General features: G+C 42.5%; 1 protein-coding gene across 2 annotated transcripts in view; it reads left to right on the forward strand.

Annotated features, from left to right (window-relative positions):
* The window catches only part of exoc4 (exocyst complex component 4), a gene marked incomplete at its 5' end in the record, with an annotated part of 101,895 nt that extends 84,010 nt beyond the window's left edge, over positions 1-17,885 (forward strand). Inside the window, 4 exons of one of the 2 annotated variants that reach the window (XM_079235731.1) lie at positions 3,429-3,548; positions 6,215-6,393; positions 6,636-6,795; positions 17,528-17,885. In XM_079235731.1, the coding sequence (XP_079091857.1) occupies positions 3,429-3,548; positions 6,215-6,393; positions 6,636-6,795; positions 17,528-17,765 (697 nt within the window). In that variant the 3' untranslated portion in view covers positions 17,766-17,885. Of the gene's footprint in view, positions 1-3,403; positions 3,549-6,214; positions 6,394-6,635; positions 6,796-17,527 lie in introns of both variants that reach the window. The other variant, XM_079235730.1, reaches the window with a different exon arrangement.
* Positions 17,886-20,000: the final 2,115 nt, after the last annotated feature.

Genomic DNA, 20,000 nt, shown 5'->3' on the forward strand with positions numbered 1-20,000 from the left:
TTCGCATATACTAATCTATTAGTCTCATTCTCAATTGTTATTTCTCTCTTCTTTCTCACTTTCTCTCTTTCATCCTCCACCAGAGGCTGCAAAATAATTAATAACTCTCCTCTCTCTTACTCAGTCATTTATGAATCATTCATCATTCCACCACTGCAGGATACTGTCCTTTGCTTATCTCCATTTTCTTCTTCGTTCCTCCTTTTTCTGCCTTTTAAACGAAACAGATCATGATTTCTATCAAATGTTTTAGCATCTGTATTTGTCAATGCCACAGAAAATGTGAAGTGATATTGTTGTGTTATGTTCTTAATATATTGTTTATCCCCTTAATGGGCCACACGTGTTAATATGAGGTGTGTGTGTGTGTGTGTGTGTGTGTGTGTGTGTGTGTGTGTGTGTGTGTGTGTGTGTGTATGTGAATGTGCATTCAATCACTGATCTTCTCCCTTAATGTCTGCCACCCTCATCTCCTGCAGATGGCAAGCAACAGACGTTTCTCTTAGATGGGATTCGGAAATAATTGGATAAGCACAGCGTCCACATACACGCATACCTACACATGAGCGCATAAATAGATGCATGACACGCACAAACATATCCTCACATTTAATCAGCAGAGAAAGAAAAAGAAGAAAAAAAAAAGAGGGCAAGAAAGTTGTCAGTCAGGACCAATGAGTCGTCTCCTTTTGCCCGTCTGTCCCTGACTCTAATGGTGCCCCCCATGCTGCGACGCCTCCCTCGCATCATCAAAGCACCGAGGCCGGGGGGGACGGCAGAAATCAGCGCTTGTCTATGTTTCTCTGTGCGCGTGTGTGTGTGTGCGTGCGTGCGTGCGTGCGTGCGTGCGTGTGTGTGTGTGTGTGTGTGTGTGTGTGCCACGAACGCCCCCTGGAGAGACCTCCAGCAGTGTGTGCCACAGCAAGCCCTTTTTTTCTCCCTTTCTGCTGCCAAAGTGAGTGAGTGTAATGCACATGAGAGGAAGCAGAAGCCTTCGAGTCACTTTCACACACTTGCTTATGTGCACACACACTTTTGGAGGGAAAACACTCCAGCAGGCAGAGCAAGTGAAATGCTCTCGCTCCGTCTCACACACAAACACAAGCTAAGACAAGGCAAAATGGTCTTTATCAGACAAATATAGATGTGCCTTTTGTCCGGTGCTTTAAGTAAAACTATATGTATATATATCAAAATGACAGTTTTATATCTGTATAAACAATCGGGACACTGCCAGCTGCAACAAACACTTGTTGTCGATGTTGTTCTCATTCCACTGCTGCCAATAGACATGAATAAAGTGCTAGATCATTCAGGTTACTCAGCTGTCTTGTAGTTGTGGCTTTCAGTCTGAGTGGCAATATTGTGTTTCTATTAATGATCTGATAAGACGACTATAGGGAGAATATACAGCATCCGCTAAATACAATCAAATGAAGTCTATTAACGTCATTATGCTCCGCTCCCTTGAGAAATCACTGTGGATTTTTTCTGTTAGGACCAATCTTGTTTGTTGTTCCTGTGGCTCATTTAGCCGGATTAACGTTGATATTGCCGACATCAAAATCTAATCCTTGGCTCTCAGATTTCTGCTACTGGAGAATGTCACTAGTGAAGATTTCATAACTGTTGATTGACCTTTTTGTCTGAGGAGTTAAGGCAGACTTAGTTAAAAAAAAATGATTATGAGCCTAAAATGTTGCTGTCCACTAATTATCTCAATTCACAGTGGTGGTTCCAGCTCTGAACACAATTAAAGGAAAAGCTTACTTTTTGTTTCGAGCAAGAAATGAGCAAGGACAGAGAATAGTAGATAGTGGAAAACTTTGGGATTTCTTTGTCGATAATATATTTAAAAAATCTGTGATTTTTCTGAGAAAAAAGTCAGCAATCAGACTTTTTTTTTTTGCAAATTTAAGTACATATCTGAAGTTAGCTTTAGGCCAGAGTCAAAGTTGTTGGCGGTCTATAATGGCCTGGAACTACTACAAATGACTCGTCACACATACACATGCACACACTAACATGACGTTTACTCAAGAAGACAGTTAATTAGAAAGTAAGTTCACGGCATGTACATAATGCACTTCTGCATACACCTTTAATAAGAAACACAGTCTGCAGCCTTTATCTGTAAAAGTTGGACACACAGGCAATCAGCGCAGCTCTCAGAATGATGTCACATCACATTCACAGGTGTGTTTGCTTTGCTGATTGGATGGCCATGGCCTATACCTCACTGCTGTTTGAGTAAGCCAATGCTCTCACTCCCTTTTATCGGGGGTTAATTTAGAGGGACTGTAATGGGGACAGAAGCACATATTCATCAGCCCAACCAACATGTGCAAACATGAGCACACACACAGAAGCACTTACGACTATTGGCTCACTATAGGTATGCTGCAATATGTGAATGAACCCACGTATACGAGCCACAAAACCAACAACTTTGGATCGAATTACCTGTAATCGCACGTCCCCATCTGTTTTGGTGAATATCAGTCAAAGAGCGGCAGGACGAATGCACAGCTTATATCGGCCTTAGTTGAGACTCGCTGCCACTCTGTTTTTGCTCTGTGCACGTGCAACCTCGTGCACGCGTGTGTGACCTTCGGAAGGGCAGGAAGAGTAACTGGGGAGCTGGCTTTGACTGCGGCACATCGATCGTGGACCCCTGCCTTCTCCTGCTCAACACTCACTCTTCGTGCGTATGCACACACTCACACACACACACACACACACACACACACACACACACACACACACACACACACACACACACACACACACACACACACACACACTCGCCTCATTGACCAAATAGACTTACATATGACTGACGGGGCCAATTTCTCTCCCTTTTCACCACTTGCTAATTTATGGCCATTGATCTACACCGGGCTGAATTTATATACACTCATCATGCTCTGTGGCTCTCCCTCTCTCTCTCTCTCTCTCTCTAACTCTTTCTCTCTCTTTTCTTACACACACATACACACACACACAGGTCTTTTGTGTGGTATAAAATGCAGTGCACTGACACATGCTCCTGCTGTCTCAGCACAAGTGGCGAGAAGAAAGTACAAGAACATGCTGAAAGACTGAGGAAGAGTGTGTGAAGTTGAAGTTAAGCTAATGGTTTTCTTTTGTGTGTACTGTATGAGCCGGTGTAATTATCAGTAACTGATCCCGTCGATATGAAATGTCATGAATGCGCTTAACTTTGGACGGTACAGTGTGTGTGAGCACAAGGGTCAGGATCAACTATAGAGCAACACCTCTCGAGCTGAAGGGGCTTCCGGAGCTTGCTAAAGCCCTCTTCTGCAGCATCCAGACATTGAAACTTCCTCCGAGGTCTTTAATGGTGTCATTGTATGTCATCCTGTCTCTTCTGTCCATGCAGGTGTGTCTCCATGCTCAGCGGACAGCCAGGTGGTTGGTGAGAGCGAACGGAGCAGAGAGCAGATTCTCCAGACCCTGAGTGACCTGTCAAGGGGGTTCCAGGATATTGCAGACCGCTGTCTCCTGGCACTGCACTTGGAGGTCAGGTATGCAGGAGAAACTCACCCACACTTGACAGAAATTTCAGGAACGAAAGCACATGTTGGGTTTTATATGGTGTTAATACATTTATGTTATCGTGCCCTTGTTACCCCTCGAGGTGACAGATGGCCTCAGTTTCTCTGGCAGAACCATTCTGAATGCTCCAAAGTCAATGTTACTGTGGGACTAAATATGATCAGGACAGCTTGTTTTTATTTAGGGAAAAAAATTACATTTAGAAGTTTTAAAAGGTCAACCCAGTCAGAATGAATAAAGCATTTATAAAACATGTGTTTCTGCTTATCCACTATTCTACATGTGAACCATGTCCTGTTTAAACATGTGAATTCATGTCTGTTAAACTACACTCACAATTCTTATACCATTATAATCTCTATATAGTGCTCAAAGCAGGTTAGGTTGACTTAACCTGAGTCGTTAAAGATCAACGCACACTATAGCAGCGCGACGTGCAACAAAACAACCACACCCTTTGTTTACTATGCCGGCACAGTGTATTGATGAGTTACAAGTTAAGATGTGCCACTGTCTTCTTTTCAAGGATGGATGCATGTTTACTGGACAGAAAAGCAACATATTTAATTACATTTTCTCCCCAGATTGTCACATGCTGGCTAGTGCACCTTGATTAGTATCTCTGTCTGTATCACGCGCTGGGTGTGTTCTATGGATGTGCTTCAATTGACACGCATCGAAGGATGCGAGCAGCCAGTCTGTGTTGCACTTTCATCTTCTTCCCAGGAAATGTGGAATGGGTGCATTGATATTACTCAGTTGTGTCACTTCCCAGCTGAACGAAACACGAACTGTGACAGTGTGACTTTAAATCATTTGCCACCCAGTTACCACGATCATACTGTACAAGCTTAGAGGGTATAACATTAAATGTTATGGACAGGAATGATCAGTGGCACCATAAATGCAAAAGTTCAGGAGTTCAGTTTATAAAAAATACTGTTTGTGTGAATGTCAATAGTCAAGTTAATTTACCACACCATATACTCTCTCCCCCACAATCACTAATAGTCTTCCATCATTCCTCTCCTCCTCTTTCCATCCCTCCATGTACCACCATTTCCCCTAAGACTATTGTATAGCTTATGCAATATTGTTTATGGTTTCGGTGAGAAAAGAAAACCCTCCTCGAGGCTGATGTCTAGCTATATGCTACACCCCATTGACTCTCCCCATCTAGCGAATTTCCCCTGATAGTGGTACCAGTTAAATGAAGCCATGAGGAAGCGAGCAAGAGGGGAGGGAAGAGGAGATGGGAGAGAGATGAGTGTGGAGGTTAAAGTGATGGTGGGGGTTAAAGAAGGGAGATACAGTAGCTAAGTGGAAGAAATGATTGAATAGAGAGAGAGGGAAGTGAGACGGAGGCTTTGCAAATGTGGCGTCGTTGTTGGCTTCGCCTTAGGGGGAAGAGACATTCACCCATATCATTTTCTACCTTTTTTGCTCAGGGCACTGTGATGATGGAATTATGAGCGTATTGACTCCTTAAGTCTTGACAGAAATGAGCCTTCAATAGACCGAAAGGACCTCAGACGATGATGGAGGTGTTTAAAAGGGCAGAGAGATGTAGCACAGTGTTAAAGGATGTGTTAAGATCCACTCCCTCTGCCATTACAGTCTAATAAATAATATGAAATATATGTTACCATAGGCATAAAATGTTTACGTGGACAAACTCAAGAGAGGATTTTTTTATTGTTCACTTGATCATGTTTTTTTTTTTTTTTTTATCGTTTAAGCCAAAAATGCTTTGATACTTGACAGTTAACAAAAAGTAAATGCAATTAAAAAACATTTGGAAGTTCTATCATCTGATATTTTTTATTGTAACATTAAATCAGCCTTTTTTGTGTGAGCTGGATATGAACTTATTTACGAAGGAAAAGTGAATAGAAAAACTATAACACAGTTACTCCACCGGAGCTGCTTACAAAGCCATGTTTGTGGCACATCTTTATTCAACGTTCTCTGAAATGAAATCTAGATCAAATGAATTATGAAATGTATAAAATGCAGTATTTTAGGTGGAAAGATGAGCTTCTCTTCCATACTCTCTATTGATGTTAACGGATGATTTTGAAGGCAGAGTTGGCCCATGGTCGGAAGGAGACTCAGACATTTGCTGGTTGTTGTATTTCAATACGAGACCTGAAGTGGAACCTTTTTTATTGGCTGTAGGCTTTACATTTAATGCATGTTTAAGTATTTATTATTGCTCAAACTGTTGTAAAACATACTTTAATGTGGCACTGTGCTTTTCAGATTGGCTGAAAAGCTTCCAGCAGTGATGGAGTGGCAGGGGATAAGTGGAGACATTATGAGTTGTAGGCATAATGATAAATTATAGGTGTCAGAGTAGGTATATAAACTTCAAACAAATGACATATTTTAAGGAAAAATACCCCTCATACATTGTCACTTCTTTACAGTGTATGCCTCATCCTCATTCCCTGTAATATGTTGTATCTCAACACAGGTCATAGCTGATTCAAACATAACTTACTGGAACTAGAGAACTTTTGGGAAATTGAACAAAATCTGATCTGGAATGTAAAGAGAACAAAGTCAGACATCTAATCTTCCATTTTCTCCTTCCCATCCCTCAACTTCTTTGCCCTACCTCGTCTGGATCCAGGGTGCATTGTTTCCATTACCTGATCCCCCTGGCTAAGCAAGGCAATTATGCCATCGTGGCCAATGTGGAGAGCATGGACTATGACCCGCTGGTGGTGAAACTGAACAAGGACATCTCGGCCATAGAGGAGGCCATGGGGGCCGGCCTGCAGCAGCACAAGTTCCAGTACATCTTTGAAGGTCAGCACGAGCCTGGGGTGAAGTATAAACAGCTGCCTGAGAAATACCGTCAGCCTTCCTTTTTAAAACGGATGTTGATTTGTGTCATGTGGATTCACAGATTGTTGAGTACCTGAATCCAATGTGAAAAGGAGTTTGACAGAAGATACTTTTCTATTCCCCTTTGATGCCCTTCTACTGCTCTACTCTTCTTTGAGTCACAATAAGTATGTTCTCTTTCTCGTGTTCCTCCCTCTCACTAGGTCTGGGACATCTGATCTCCTGTATTCTCATCAATGGGGCCCAGTACTTCAAGAGGATCAGCGAGTCTGGTATCAAGAAGATGTGCAGGAACATCTTTGTCCTGCAACAGAACCTCACCAACATCACCATGTCCAGAGAGGCTGACCTCGACTTCGCCAGGTAAGAGTCGTTTCACTTTTTTACAGGGTTAGCACACACGCATTTGTGGCCACAGCTCAAGAATTGATCTGCGAATTATGACAATTGCTCAATGTCTGATTGGATAAGATGATGAAGTAATGACATTTGGATATGAACTGCAACTTGACTGGTTGGTGGAGGCATACAACCGCGAGGCGGTAATACTAGTTTGGGACAGAGACTAGTTTCCAGCAGCATGGGGTTGCAAAGGCTCATCACCTTGTACTGGAGTAGCCGGCAGAAGATATTTTGTGCAGTCAGTGTCTCTAAATTGTCACGCTCTCGCCAACACTTTATAAGTGCTTGCTGTTTTCTTTCGCTTTTTGCTGTTGTCATGGTGATAAAGTCTCAGATATCACAGGACTCGCTCTTGAAACCCAAGATAATAATAACCTTTAAATGATAATATTAACACATATTAATGTGTTGGAATTTTTTCTACAGTCACTGATAATGATGGAATTAACATTTCTTAATGATATACATCAAATATAAAATCAAATTAACTGAATTATGAAGCCTTTAAATCCAAAATAGACAATAGGCACTGGCTGGTGATCAGTTAAAATCTAGTGATGTATCGGTCCAGCCCTATTACACACCTGCACAGACACACACAGACACGCACAACGTCCTCAAGTTCAGACGGCAACTATATCAAATGCACAAGGCAGGCAGATGGTCAGACAGACTGTCAAGCAAACTGTGTGTGTGTGTGTGTGTGTGTGTGTGTGTGTGTGTGTGTGTGTGTGTGTGTGTGTGTGTGTGTGTGTGTGTGTGTGTGTGTGTGTGTGTGTGTGTGTGTGTACACGCACGGTTGTCGGTGTTTATTTCGTATTCATACATTTATATTTTGTGAGTCTACCTGCTGTTGCACAGTGATGTCCAGCCCTGACAGGCATGGGGGGGGGGGAATCAGCCCTCAGATATCTTTGTGAGAAGGAAGGAGGGAGGGAGGGAGCAGAAGGGTAGAAAGAGAAAAGAAGACATACAGAGTTGGGTGATTCATAGTATTCATGTGTCTTTCCTCTTTCAAAAGCGTGTGTCCTTGACAGAAGAGTGTGTGAGAGGAAGGGTGATGGGAAAAGATGGAGTAAGATGACTTGGGGGGAGGAATTGAAAAACTAAGTGAAAAGAAGTTATAGAAAAGATGTCTTTCATAGAAAAAGGCATAGAAAGGCGTTGGGGAAGACAGCATGGATATAAGATAGCAGAGAGAGAGAGAGAGATGACAGTGAGAGAGGCACAGCACGAGAGAAAAGGAAGAAAAGGAGGAAGTGGAAATATGGAAAGAGTGTTTTAGGAGAAGGACAGATGAAAACTTGAAATCAGCCTGATTTAAAAATATTATCACTTTGTTTTCAGCTGGGTATCAGTTTATTTCTATTGCGTTCCTCGTCTTGCTTCTTTTCTTTTTCTCTCGAAAAGCAAAATATGTTAAATAGATCAACTTTGAATTGTTTCTAAAAACATCAAGTTAAGGCTGTGACATGCTTCTTCCATGACCTGATGAAGGTTTTACTGAAAGCCAACATTCAGGTTCTGAGAACATTTAAAAAAAATAGTGTATTATTTTAACAGAGGGCTTCTTCCCTAATTGTTGCTTTTTCTACGTTATTAGTTTTTCAGGCAGCATGTCAACTATCTGCTAACTTCCCTAACCTCAGTGTTCCAGCATCTAATATTTGTTGTTGTAAACTGTGTTCGCCTGCTATGCCACATGGTCGTCACATGGTTAATTAGCTTCTTTTCACGGCTCTTGGAGTCCTTAAGAGTGTGCCATATGTGTGAGTGGATAGGTGCTCTCTGTTTGGACGTTGCTATTGTTTGTGATATGCTGGCATTGCAAGCCAAGTTTCCCTCCAGGAAAAAAACAAAGAAGTAAACTGAAATGTCCTGAACTGTACTGGATGTGGAGGACCATTGGTTAGTATGTAATTTCTACCCTCTGTCAACTTTGATTATGGAGAAATGCCGGTGATGGCTTCTCTGTCTTTTCTCTCTTTCTCCCGCTCTCTGATTACGAGGCGTGGGCGGTGTGGAGGTGTTGATTGGGAATTGCAGAGTGCATTGTTTACACATTCATGGCTTTTTGGATTGGCCGGCCTCCGGCTCCAAGACACACCGATACACACACCAACACACACGTACACACTAGTGATATGTATCCACTTGCTCTCTCAGCCAAGCCAATCAGCATTTTGAAATCACCATATTTATGTTTAGGACATGAATATTCATAAAGCGCGCTCCGTAGCTCAAACCTGTGAGTGGAAGTGACCATACGGCCTGTATAGGAACATATAAGGGAGTTAAAATTATGCATTTGTGGCTTTTCTAGAAAGTCATGGTTCCTTTCCAAAAGACGTACACTGATGAACAATAATTTGTTATACTGTTGGGCATATATATAGCACACTAAACAGTATATTGATTGCAAAGTGTACATGTTTACAGATGCATTTTATGCTCATATTCTTTGGTGAGTTAGTTGGTCTTAAATGATTTATTTCTATTTGATAATGAATGGGAAAGTGTAAAAAAGAAATCGAGAACATATATTGTTTTATATCCCGTACAACAAATCATGACTTTTGAGTGAAGTGGTATACTACCTACAGTTGAAAATTAGTAACATAAAAATAAGAAAGTCAAGCAACTTAATCCTCTATACGTCATAGATATTGAAAGATGGACTCCAGGTAATGATTCATTTTTTAAGTTGCATACACACTGTACACATACAGTTTAGAAAAATGGAACAGTTTTCTTCGTAAGATGCTGAGAAAACTAACATCGGCCTCCCAGAGTGAGCAGTGAAAAGCAGGGTGAGGATGAGGGCCTAAAAGCAGAATATTTATCAGTATTTTTTTTTACCACCTCCGGAGAAACAAGAGTGAAATGAGGAAAGGAAGGGATCGCAGCAGGAAGCCTGCTTTGGAGAAAGGCTGCAGATGTTTGCCTCTGTACCCATGTACTTTTATGTTTGTGTGTGTGTTGGCTGTTTTGCTGCATCTGTATGCTTGTATGGGAAAGGGAGCGATGAGAGAGACCTGGACAAGGGCACAGTAATAACCATTGATCTGAGTTAAAACTAAGGAGACGCCTGGTAACCAGCACTGCAGATCTCTCTCTCTCTCTCTCTCTCTCTCTCTCTCTCTCTCTCTCTCTCTCTCTCTCTCTCTCTCTCTCTCTCTCTCATATAACGTGAAGAAGGATGGGGAAACAGTGCCACCTTGTGGCTGCCTCCAGTGTATATAATGTAAAAGCCTACAGTATCTCAATTGTTAGGGTTGTTGCCGTCGTCATCGGGGTGTTAGAACTCACATGTATGTGTGTGAGCATGCATGACTGTATGGAAAGGTCCGATGGCCGTCTCTCAGTCGGATGTTTGGCAGCGATGTCAGCCTGGGGGTCAAGGTCACACATATGCACACCTCAACCCTGACACACGACCACAGACCATCTGCTCAGAAACAGTTCAGGGGCTCAGTCCTATTCTGCAGAACTGTGTGTCACTGCAATGTCACGTGTGTGTGTGTGTGTGTGTGTGTGTGTGTGTGTGTGTGTGTGTGTGTGTGTGTGTGTGTGTGTGTGTGTGTATTGACGCCACCCTTCAACCTCGTCACTCCATTGATCTCCTCTGATTGTCCCATGTGTCCACCTCTGTCTCTCCTTATGCTGATTTCTAGTCGGAGATAAAGGTGATGTTGTTGGAGAGTCTTTTATAAAGACTAGACAACAATAGTGCCACAGAAAGCACAACAAAACTTTCTAAAACTCAGTGTTGCTTGGCAACAATCTACTCCAGCATACACTAATTAGCTGTCACTGAGATTTGATCTAAAGCACATATTGTTTGCTTGGTTAGCAAGTGACCTGAAGAAAATGTCAGTTGTTTTAATATTGTCTGTCAAGTTTATATATTTTCTTCCTTTCACCTGTCAGGCAGTTGCATTCTGCTCTGCATACGCCTACGATCGTTTCAGCACTAGTTGTTTCAGATCCGGTGAGCTCAGGGAACGACTGGCTTAATGTCACGAGTCCATGCTGGTTGCCAAAGCATGGGATCATTGGAAAATGTGTGTGTGACGGCAATGAAATACACCGATGGATTCAGCCTCATATTACCATTATATTAGCATACTTTTATTTATGTTTTACTGCAGCACACTAGTAGACAAAACTTTACTGAAAGCACAAGAGGCAGATGCACCAGGTGTGTGTGTGTGTGTGTGTGTGTGTGTGTGTGTGTGTGTGTGTGTGATACAGCAAAAGTAAATGTCAATAAATGTGTACCTGTTTGCCTGTGTAAATATATTCTCTGTCTGCTGCAGCAGCATTTTAGGGTATGTTTTTCTGGACACACTGAGACTGTAACAAAACCCATAGCACACGCTCCCATAACACAAACACACATGAGGTGGGGCTCCGTGCTGCCCGCTGACCCGTGGAGGCAGGATGCAGGGCTGTCATAACATCCTTAGCTAACTCACGAGCCCCTTAGCCCACAGCTAGGCTAAACACCAGCCTGACAGGCTCACTGCGGAGATGCCCCAGAGTTCAGACCAGCGCAACCACCTGTCTGCTACTGGAAATTACTACGCCGTGCGGGGGTACATGTGTGAATTGTACAAGAACCTTGTGTACTATGTATTGTCCCGAAGTGTACTGCCCCAGCCTCTGTGTGTCTCTCAGCTGCAGTGTGTGTGTGTGCGCACACCGGCAAAAATAAATTGTCTTTGGTTTTGTGTGCGAGTGTGTGTGTCTGAACCCCTGTGTGTATGTGTGTGTGTGTGTATGTCGAGGTGACATGCCGGTGTGTCTACAGAGAATGTGGTAATAAGTACGGTTGACGGCCGTGTCAGGAGGTAGTGGGTGTCAACAGATAAAACTGTTTGTATTTAGGCCCGGCTTCAGTATACTGTCACTTTGCTCAGCTTCTGGCTCCATCCCTGTCACCTTGTGTCTGTCTCTTTATCTCTCTCTTCCTCCTCCCTCAGTCCCTTTTCTCCATTTTTTTCTTTTCTCTGCCACCGACCACCACCTCTGCTGAATTATTTTTGTCTCTGTTCCCTCCTTCTTTCAGCGCCTCCCTTCCTTTGCTTCTGTCTTCTGTGTGCATTCGCACAATGCCGTATGATGATGTGTGTGCACCTTGCAGCATGAGGACGCTGGTCTTTGCTGATGCTTTTTGTGTGTGTGTGTGTGTGTGTGTGTGTGTGTGTGTGTGTGTGTGTGTGTGTGTGTGTGTGTGTGTGTTGTGCATAAGCATGATGGGACTGGTCTTTGCTGATGAAGCTTAAGTCTCTGAGCAGACCGTTCCTCATTACCAGATGAGAGACAAATGCGCTGCTTTGGAGGGAGGGGGGGGGGGGGGGGGGGGGGGGGGGGGGGGGAGAGAGAGGTGTAAAGACCGAGGCGACATCCACATTAAGCTGGTTTATGTGAAAACACCATTTACATGTCAAAAAGACAACAAACACATTTTTTTCACACAGTTTTTTTAGATATATCTTTTTATGACTCTAAATTTTACCAAAAGAGAAGAAAAGCAATTCAAAATCCTGGCATCTGTTATTGCAGCAACAAGTCTTGGGTTCCAGCTATAGAGGTTTATCCACAGCCTCCTGTCATTTCTCCTCTCTCCCCCCCACTCCCCTACACACACACACCCCACTAATGAACGTGTTGTTCCAAACGCGCTGACAGAGGCAGCCTGTAATGGCCTTAATATTGTACACGCCGGAACTGAGGGGAATGAATTGTGCTGATTCCTTGTCTTTCTCGCGCTTTTCTTTGTCTTTTTCCTCCCGCTCTCCCTCTTTTCCTCCGTGTTCCTCATACATATCTGTCGGCCCTATGCCACATCCACGCGCCATAAATGTACTTAATATTCTTTGTATACAAGGAAAGGGAGGGGGGTGGCTAATTAAAATTTAATAGAAAGTGCACCATGGAGGCATGTTGACGCTTACGCACGCGCCTGCTGATTACTAAAGCAGCGCTCTTATAGATGGGACTTGTGGTTGGAGCAGGTGGAGACTGGACATAAATAGAGACAGACTTTAAGGAAAGAGGAGGGAAAATAAAAAAGGATTCTGGTTTCATTAACTAAAGCTCTTTAACTGGGGAAAAAAAGAAGTGTACGTCTGTGCATTAGCGTGTGCGTTTCACCAGGGGGTTCTTTCTTGATGGTGGGGTGCTGAGAGATTTTAATCTTATTAACAGCCCGTTCCCTGTTTGGCAAATGGCTTTCCAACTGCTCGCGTAATGAACTGTTTGAAAGTGTTTTCAGCACACGCTAACATGCCTCTCACTCTGACACGTGTACAGACACACAAACGCGCCTTACACTTTCTCTTTCTGAACCAGCCTCCTCTTTTTGCTGAGCAGAGGCCAGATTTCCAGCTGTCCTCACGACTCAGACGCACACACACACACACACACACACACACACACACACACACACACTGACAAATAGCAGACAGTCTAGCACACTGTCTTCCTGTAGATGCAGCTTTTTGTTCTGCTATTAGATGCTACAGAAAGGACAACAAACTGCAGAGTGGATTTAGTGCCCCATCCTCCGTTATAAATGAGCATCAGGAGCTTTTAACAAATCCTGTGTGGGATTTTTCCTAAATGCATCACTGCCAGGTGAATTATAGTTGCTATTATACTGTACTTAAGCCCTGTTTTATAGCCCTGACGAGGTATTTTTTTTACTTTCACTTGGCGGCTGCCAAGATTCCAGAGCTTTCCAGCTATGTTTACTATTTTATTAGACACAGAGTGCTACGGGAATAAGTGCTGAAAAACGGACATTAGTCTGCATTTTTGCAATTACAGTTTCCTCATCTCGAAATCAATGGGTTTTTTGAATGGGTTTTCCTTAGATGCCGGAAATAAAGTCTATAGTTGACACGAGCTGATTTGATTTCGTTTTGTTCTACAATATCAAATACGTCAGGTAATACCCTCTTGTGAATTCCTAAGCTTTTAAATGTCTTTAACAAGGCGGTTGCTAACAAGTGGATCTGCCTTTACAGCCTCGTTGTGTATATCTTGCTCCTGCGACTTCTGCCGATTGCATTCACGCTTCAAAAGTGTTAAAAGTGGTGTTTATTTGTGAAGATTATTTTGCAGACTTTAGAAAACAAACATCCAAACAGAATGTGGTTCCTGTCAGTCATGATTTAAGTGTTCGACAGGTTGTTGTTAATTTCCCACTGTGTGCATAACTTACTGCTCTACCAGAAGGGTTTTCCTAATTGAAACGGGGAGCTGAGTCTACAAACTCATCAGTCAGCCAATACAATCTCAGAAACAAGAACGCATAGATCATTTGTACTGGGAACAGTTACTTTTTGGGGGCTTTTAAATGTGCATCCATCATTATTTGTACAGAATGCATCACAGCCTGACCCAGCTCACACTGGGCACCCTGGACAGATCGTCAATCTATCACAGGCAGACATATATAGACAGGCACATTCCCACCAACAGGCAATTCAGACTCTCCGATCAACCCAACGGCATGCGTTTGGACCCACGTACCAAAGCTAATGTAGAACTAAAATCCCAAACTAGACTGCCCACACAAATACACTCACACATTTCACTCATCTTCTGCACAGAGCTTTGCAATAAGTATGCCTCTCACGGTATTCAGGTGCTCTTGTTTAATGCTCTGTTCAAAATCAACAGTTTATTTCCTCTGCTAAGCTGCTTCCCACTAAGAGCCAAGGATGGATATTTGACTGAGGGTAGTCTTCTGTTAAAAAATTCTTCCCTCAACAAAAGAAATGTGTGTATTCGTCTCGGTTATGTCTTCTCTTTTTTTTCATGAGATCAAAAAAAAAACTACATTTTTCCTCGAGCAATTGCTGGGTCTAGGGAAATAGTAATGCTTTTGAACTGGTGTTTTCCTGTGTGAGGTAAATGCGCCGACACTTAAAACACATACTTTGCATAAGCAAACAGATACAAAGCAGAGGCACCAACATTCAAACGGTGAAGCAAAAAAAACGCAGCACATTTCATAATGAGATAAATCCACACGTGGGATCCGTCTTTATCCCGCTCGTTTGCCTTTCTTCTGTCTTGCCCCCCGGTTAAGGAGTAAACCATTGTGACCCTCATCAATATTGACAAGCGTATTCATGAAATGAGCTCAAGGATGGAAAAATGAACAAGACCTTGAGGAGAAAATTGAGAGCAAGAGGGTGAATGAGACAGAATGCAAATGCTTCGATGACCAAGGGCATTACTTGTCAGGGGAAGGCCAAAAAACAGATATTATGCACCTCTATTCCTCACTCAATGCTTCAGTCATCACTCTTTTTTCCTTCCCTCCCTCCCTCTGTATCTTTCCATCTCCGTCTCATTCATTGTGCCCCTCCAGTATTTTTCCCAGGTCTTTTCCGACTTTAGAATCTCCAAAATGACAGCACATAAAACACCTCGGAACAGAAGCTCCTTGAGTGCTCATTAAGGCCTTGTTAGCATCGAAAATGATCATCTCAAGAAGGGAATTGTTCTTGGATGGGTGATGGAGCTAAACAAATGAGATAAAGAATCTTTTCTCACCAAAGTGTCTTTTTTTTTTTTACTGCGCCATATCAGAAAAATCACTAAAGAACGGAATCCATTTACTCTCATCTTCCACCGGCACAACAGAGAGCTTAACCCTCCTAAACCAGGTGCTTTGATCGACATAATTATAAATCACTTGTTTTCTCTGCTGTCACACAAAGAAAGATTTGGAAACAGAGGGACTCAACTTTTTTTCTTTTTCTCTCTCTCAACCACAAACACCTCCTAGGCCTTTCATCCGCCTAACAATGCCAGAGCTACAATTATCTGTTCACAGCGGGAGCCGCCCTTGGCCAAGGTGGCCAGTTAATGCCAGGAGAGGAAACTTGGTTTGCCTGGAACTGTCTCGGAGTATATTTACTGTCACACAGAGACGCCAGCTCATTAAAATGCATATGCTTCTCTTGTTACACAGGGAGCCGTATTTCCATGTCTACACAGGAGGGGCGGCGTGAGCGGCATGTTAGCAGAGCTGCAGCAGCGCCAGTCCTCTGGCCGTGTGTCTACACACAGGATGCGTTCAGGGACAGTTTTGAGTGCAGGTCACCTAGGTTTTGGCAGCACCCAACACGCAGTCATTGTAGTTATGCGAATAATAAAACAAAATGCAAGGTAATATATTTGAACTGTAATATTACTTCAACGCAGCCGTTGAGCACTCTGTAAAAAGAACCACAATCTCGCACAAAAGCTAAAGGTGGAAGGAATATCAGATCAGCAGTTTTACACATTTTAGCCCATCTAATTTAAATCACATTTACTTTACGTCATAGCTAACTATTTTGCAAAGAACACCTTTTGTGTTTTACTAATTATTTTTTTTTCCATTTCGCTCCAGCCCGCCATTGGTTTCTATTTATTTCCATAAGATATGTGCATCAATTGACTGAATTACCACAACAACAACAATGTTATATTGACAAAAATGAACACTGTGATGAATTACCCAACTCAAATTTCAAGAGTCTCCTCATTGATTTTTGTATCGCACAGAATAGCTGCTTAGCTCCAGAAGAACTACAAATGGATGCACAAACTAAATTACATGTTTGACCCCCCTAATTTGAAACACACGGGTCATAATACAGTATATATGTAGCTCACCTCTTGTCCTCTTGCGTTCTACAACTATTTTATGGAAGTGTAGCATTAAGTGTGTCTTTAGAGGATGGGATTTGTCCATCGCCAGGGGCTGATGGTGCTGAAATCTATTCTAGTGTGTGCTCGCGTTTTGTTGTTCCTGTGAGTGTTTGAGAGCATAGTTGCTTGGCCGACACAATCCCTCACACACACACACACACACACACACACACACACACACACACACACACACACACACACAAACTCTCTCCAAGGTATTTGACCTGTTTTGGCCCCGAGCAAAGAAAGCTGTCTGTCCTACATCTCAACACTCACCTGTTCATTACCGTACCTCCAGTTTCTTGCCAAGCAATGCTTTCCACACAGGGATGTGTAAATTGTGTGTATGACAAGTTGCCTTCCTACTAGAGTCCATATTTATGGCTAAATATTGTCTCTGTAAATTGATTCTAGTGAGTATTACATCCTAGGCTCACAGACACAGGAGGTCTACCTATATACACTACAAACAGTCCCTACTCACTTCTGTCTGGTATATTTGACCTTTCTATCTGATGTTTTAGTCAGCAGTTGGAGGCGTGTGGGATTCACCAGTACTCACTCTCCCTTTGTGCTCTTTCGTTATCAGTATGTACTTCATGGTCTTTTTCAAATGGTCCACAGTGGCGTCAGGTTCTAGTTATGGGCCTATTAATTCGACACACAGCTCTTTCGGCTCTGTCAACGGTGTTTCATTAAAACGGTCTCTGTAGTTTGTAGCCACTGAATGTTTTCCCTCCACCTTCAATGCTCCCGTTGGCGGCCGGGTGAGATCCTTGAAGTCCCTTTCAGGAAAATTGGGTTTGACAGCAACAGCAGTTAGTTAGTGTTTCCCCTTTGTTGATGTTCTTCTTTTCATTCTACACTGGAATAATGCGTAGAGAAATATAAAGTGTTATTCACTTCTTTTTTTTATCCATAACCTCCTGACATAATTTCTCTCCCACTTCATTCCTTGTGTCTCTCCATGCAGGCAATACTATGAGATGCTGTACAACACTGCAGATGAGCTGCTGAATCTGGTGGTGGACCAGGGTGTTCGCTACACGGAGCTGGAGTACATCAATGCCCTGTCCTTACTCCATCGCAGCCAGACTGGTGTCGGGGACCTGAGCACCCAAAACATCCGGCTGCAGAGGCTGAAGGAGATCATCTGTGAGCAGGCCGCCATCAAACAGGCCACCAAGGACAAGAAGATCACTACAGTGTAAAGGGAACCGGGTCCAGAGGGGGGCTGATGGCCCATCAAGGAAACCTCTGTTTCCGCTCCTTCAGATCTGTCTGGCGAGAACATGTGCAACCGATAATTGGGTCATGTATGTAAAAGTAAGGAATGGTAGATCACAAACTTGCAGGACAGGGGATATTTAAGAAGTGGGTTAGAACAGACTGAAATAGAGCCTTGCTCTATACCTAGATCCTAGTGTGTGTGTGTGTGTGTGTGTGTGTGAGTGTGAGTGTGAGAAATATGTTGATGGAAAGTGTGTTTTCTCCAATTCAACTTATGTGATATGATGAACTGTAGTTAAGGGTTGATACAGATATACTTTCCAAAACTGGGCATGTAGATTATTTATATATATATATATATATATATATATATATATATATATATATATATATATATATATATATCTGCCCTCCAGGGACCCTCAGTGTATGCAGCACTGGCTCACTCTAATTGGGGAGCGAGGTGACAACCAACACAACTGCAGACTTTGCAGTTTTAGTTTGCTCCAAATCTGTGTCATAAGGTTACCGACAGTATGTGGTCAATTTACACTTTTTAAAAGTAACTACAGATGCAGCAGTCGCTCTCTGACTCCAACGGTCCCCCACTCCACCATGACTCCAGCTGCAGATAAAAGGCGATTTTCTTGGACACTCACCCGAAAACTTAGGCCCCATCTCATCTCATTTTCCTATTAGATCTAAACTGCTGCTCTCATTTACACCTCCATCTCTCCTCTCCTGGCAGCCCCATGAGCCCACTGATTCTGTCTGCAATAACAGATGTCAGATTAGACTGTCTGAATGAGGCCACATCTTCTACCTGCTGCCAATTTCGGTTGGTCCCCAAAGATTTCCCTAGCAGAGAATAGTATCATATCCATGGCTGTTAAAAATCTGTCTATCTGTCTCTTTTCTTATAGTTGGTGCAGTAAACTATTGTGGAACATTGTGAGCTGATTAACATCGTTTACAAATTGAATTGAGACTCCGTACTGAAGATATTTTTTGCTGATTTCAATTTGATCCTTGTATAAAACAGAGATAAAGTTTCTTGCAAATGTTATATTTCTAGTCCAGCAGACTTTCGTTTTTTTGTGTTCAGGCATGTGTCTGAGAATACATTTCATCCGTCACATAGCTGTATAAACTTAAACATTGCTATTCTGAATCTTTACTCTGTTGTCCCCACTAGACATGCTGTGCAAGACTTTTAAAATGAACTAAACATACAGACTTGAGAGACGATCACAAATCATTCCCCTCCCTGTTTTTAGTTCATTAACTTAGGAGAGAAGTACTTAACGAGAGCAGGAGAGGGGAATAGGAGCGTTGTCAATATGGAGGGCCCGGTGCTGGTCTCCCTGAAGCCCATAAAGCAATCCATCATAATGACACATAGGCTGGGATCGATGGGAAAACAACCATGTTGCTGCTGAGGGCTTCGTCTAAAATCTAAAATCGGCTCATTCAGCTGGTCAGAGCTTCTTTTGAAATGTTATACATGGGAAACTTTAATACAATGTTAACGGACTGTGTCTTTTCACAAATATATTCTATTATGCTATTATCCCACTGCACACACATAACCCCTACAAGTCCAGAAGGATTATGTATTGGACATACTCAATGAATGCTGTCCATGCTTTTTATTCATGAATGAAATATGTCAAAAAAATAATCAAGGTTCATTTTTCGAATTTGCAGGCAAAACTCTGCTCATCTGATTTTTTTATTTCATATTTCTTTTTCACTTTTCTTTTTCTTTATTTTGCACATCTGGGATGAGAGTAATCCTGATGTTTCAAGCAAGAATGTATTGAAATCTATACATGTTTATTTTGAACAAGTTTAAACATCCTCATGGCTCCTCTTGTTATGTGTCATCTGAGAAATGCTCTGAAATGTTTGTCTCGTCTAAATTAGGCACACATGATTTGTTAATGCTTACACTAATACACTGAGAAAATAAATCCTTCGAATTCCCTCATGTTTTGTGTATTTCGTAAAGTGAGTTTCCTTGTGTGGGTGCATAACAGTCATATTTTCCATTGAGGGAAGTGCTGCCGACAAGAGTTCACATTCACACTAAGACCTTTTTTTCCGCACATGACAGCGTAGTCCAACACTGTTTTGATACACCCAAGATGTTACCGCCTTGTGTCATAACCGAGGACGGATCCAAAACCAACACTAGAGGATGTATTTTATCTGAC

This window comes from Taurulus bubalis (assembly GCF_910589615.1).
Source record: "Taurulus bubalis genome assembly, chromosome: 20".
Taxonomy (NCBI): domain Eukaryota; kingdom Metazoa; phylum Chordata; class Actinopteri; order Perciformes; family Cottidae; genus Taurulus; species Taurulus bubalis.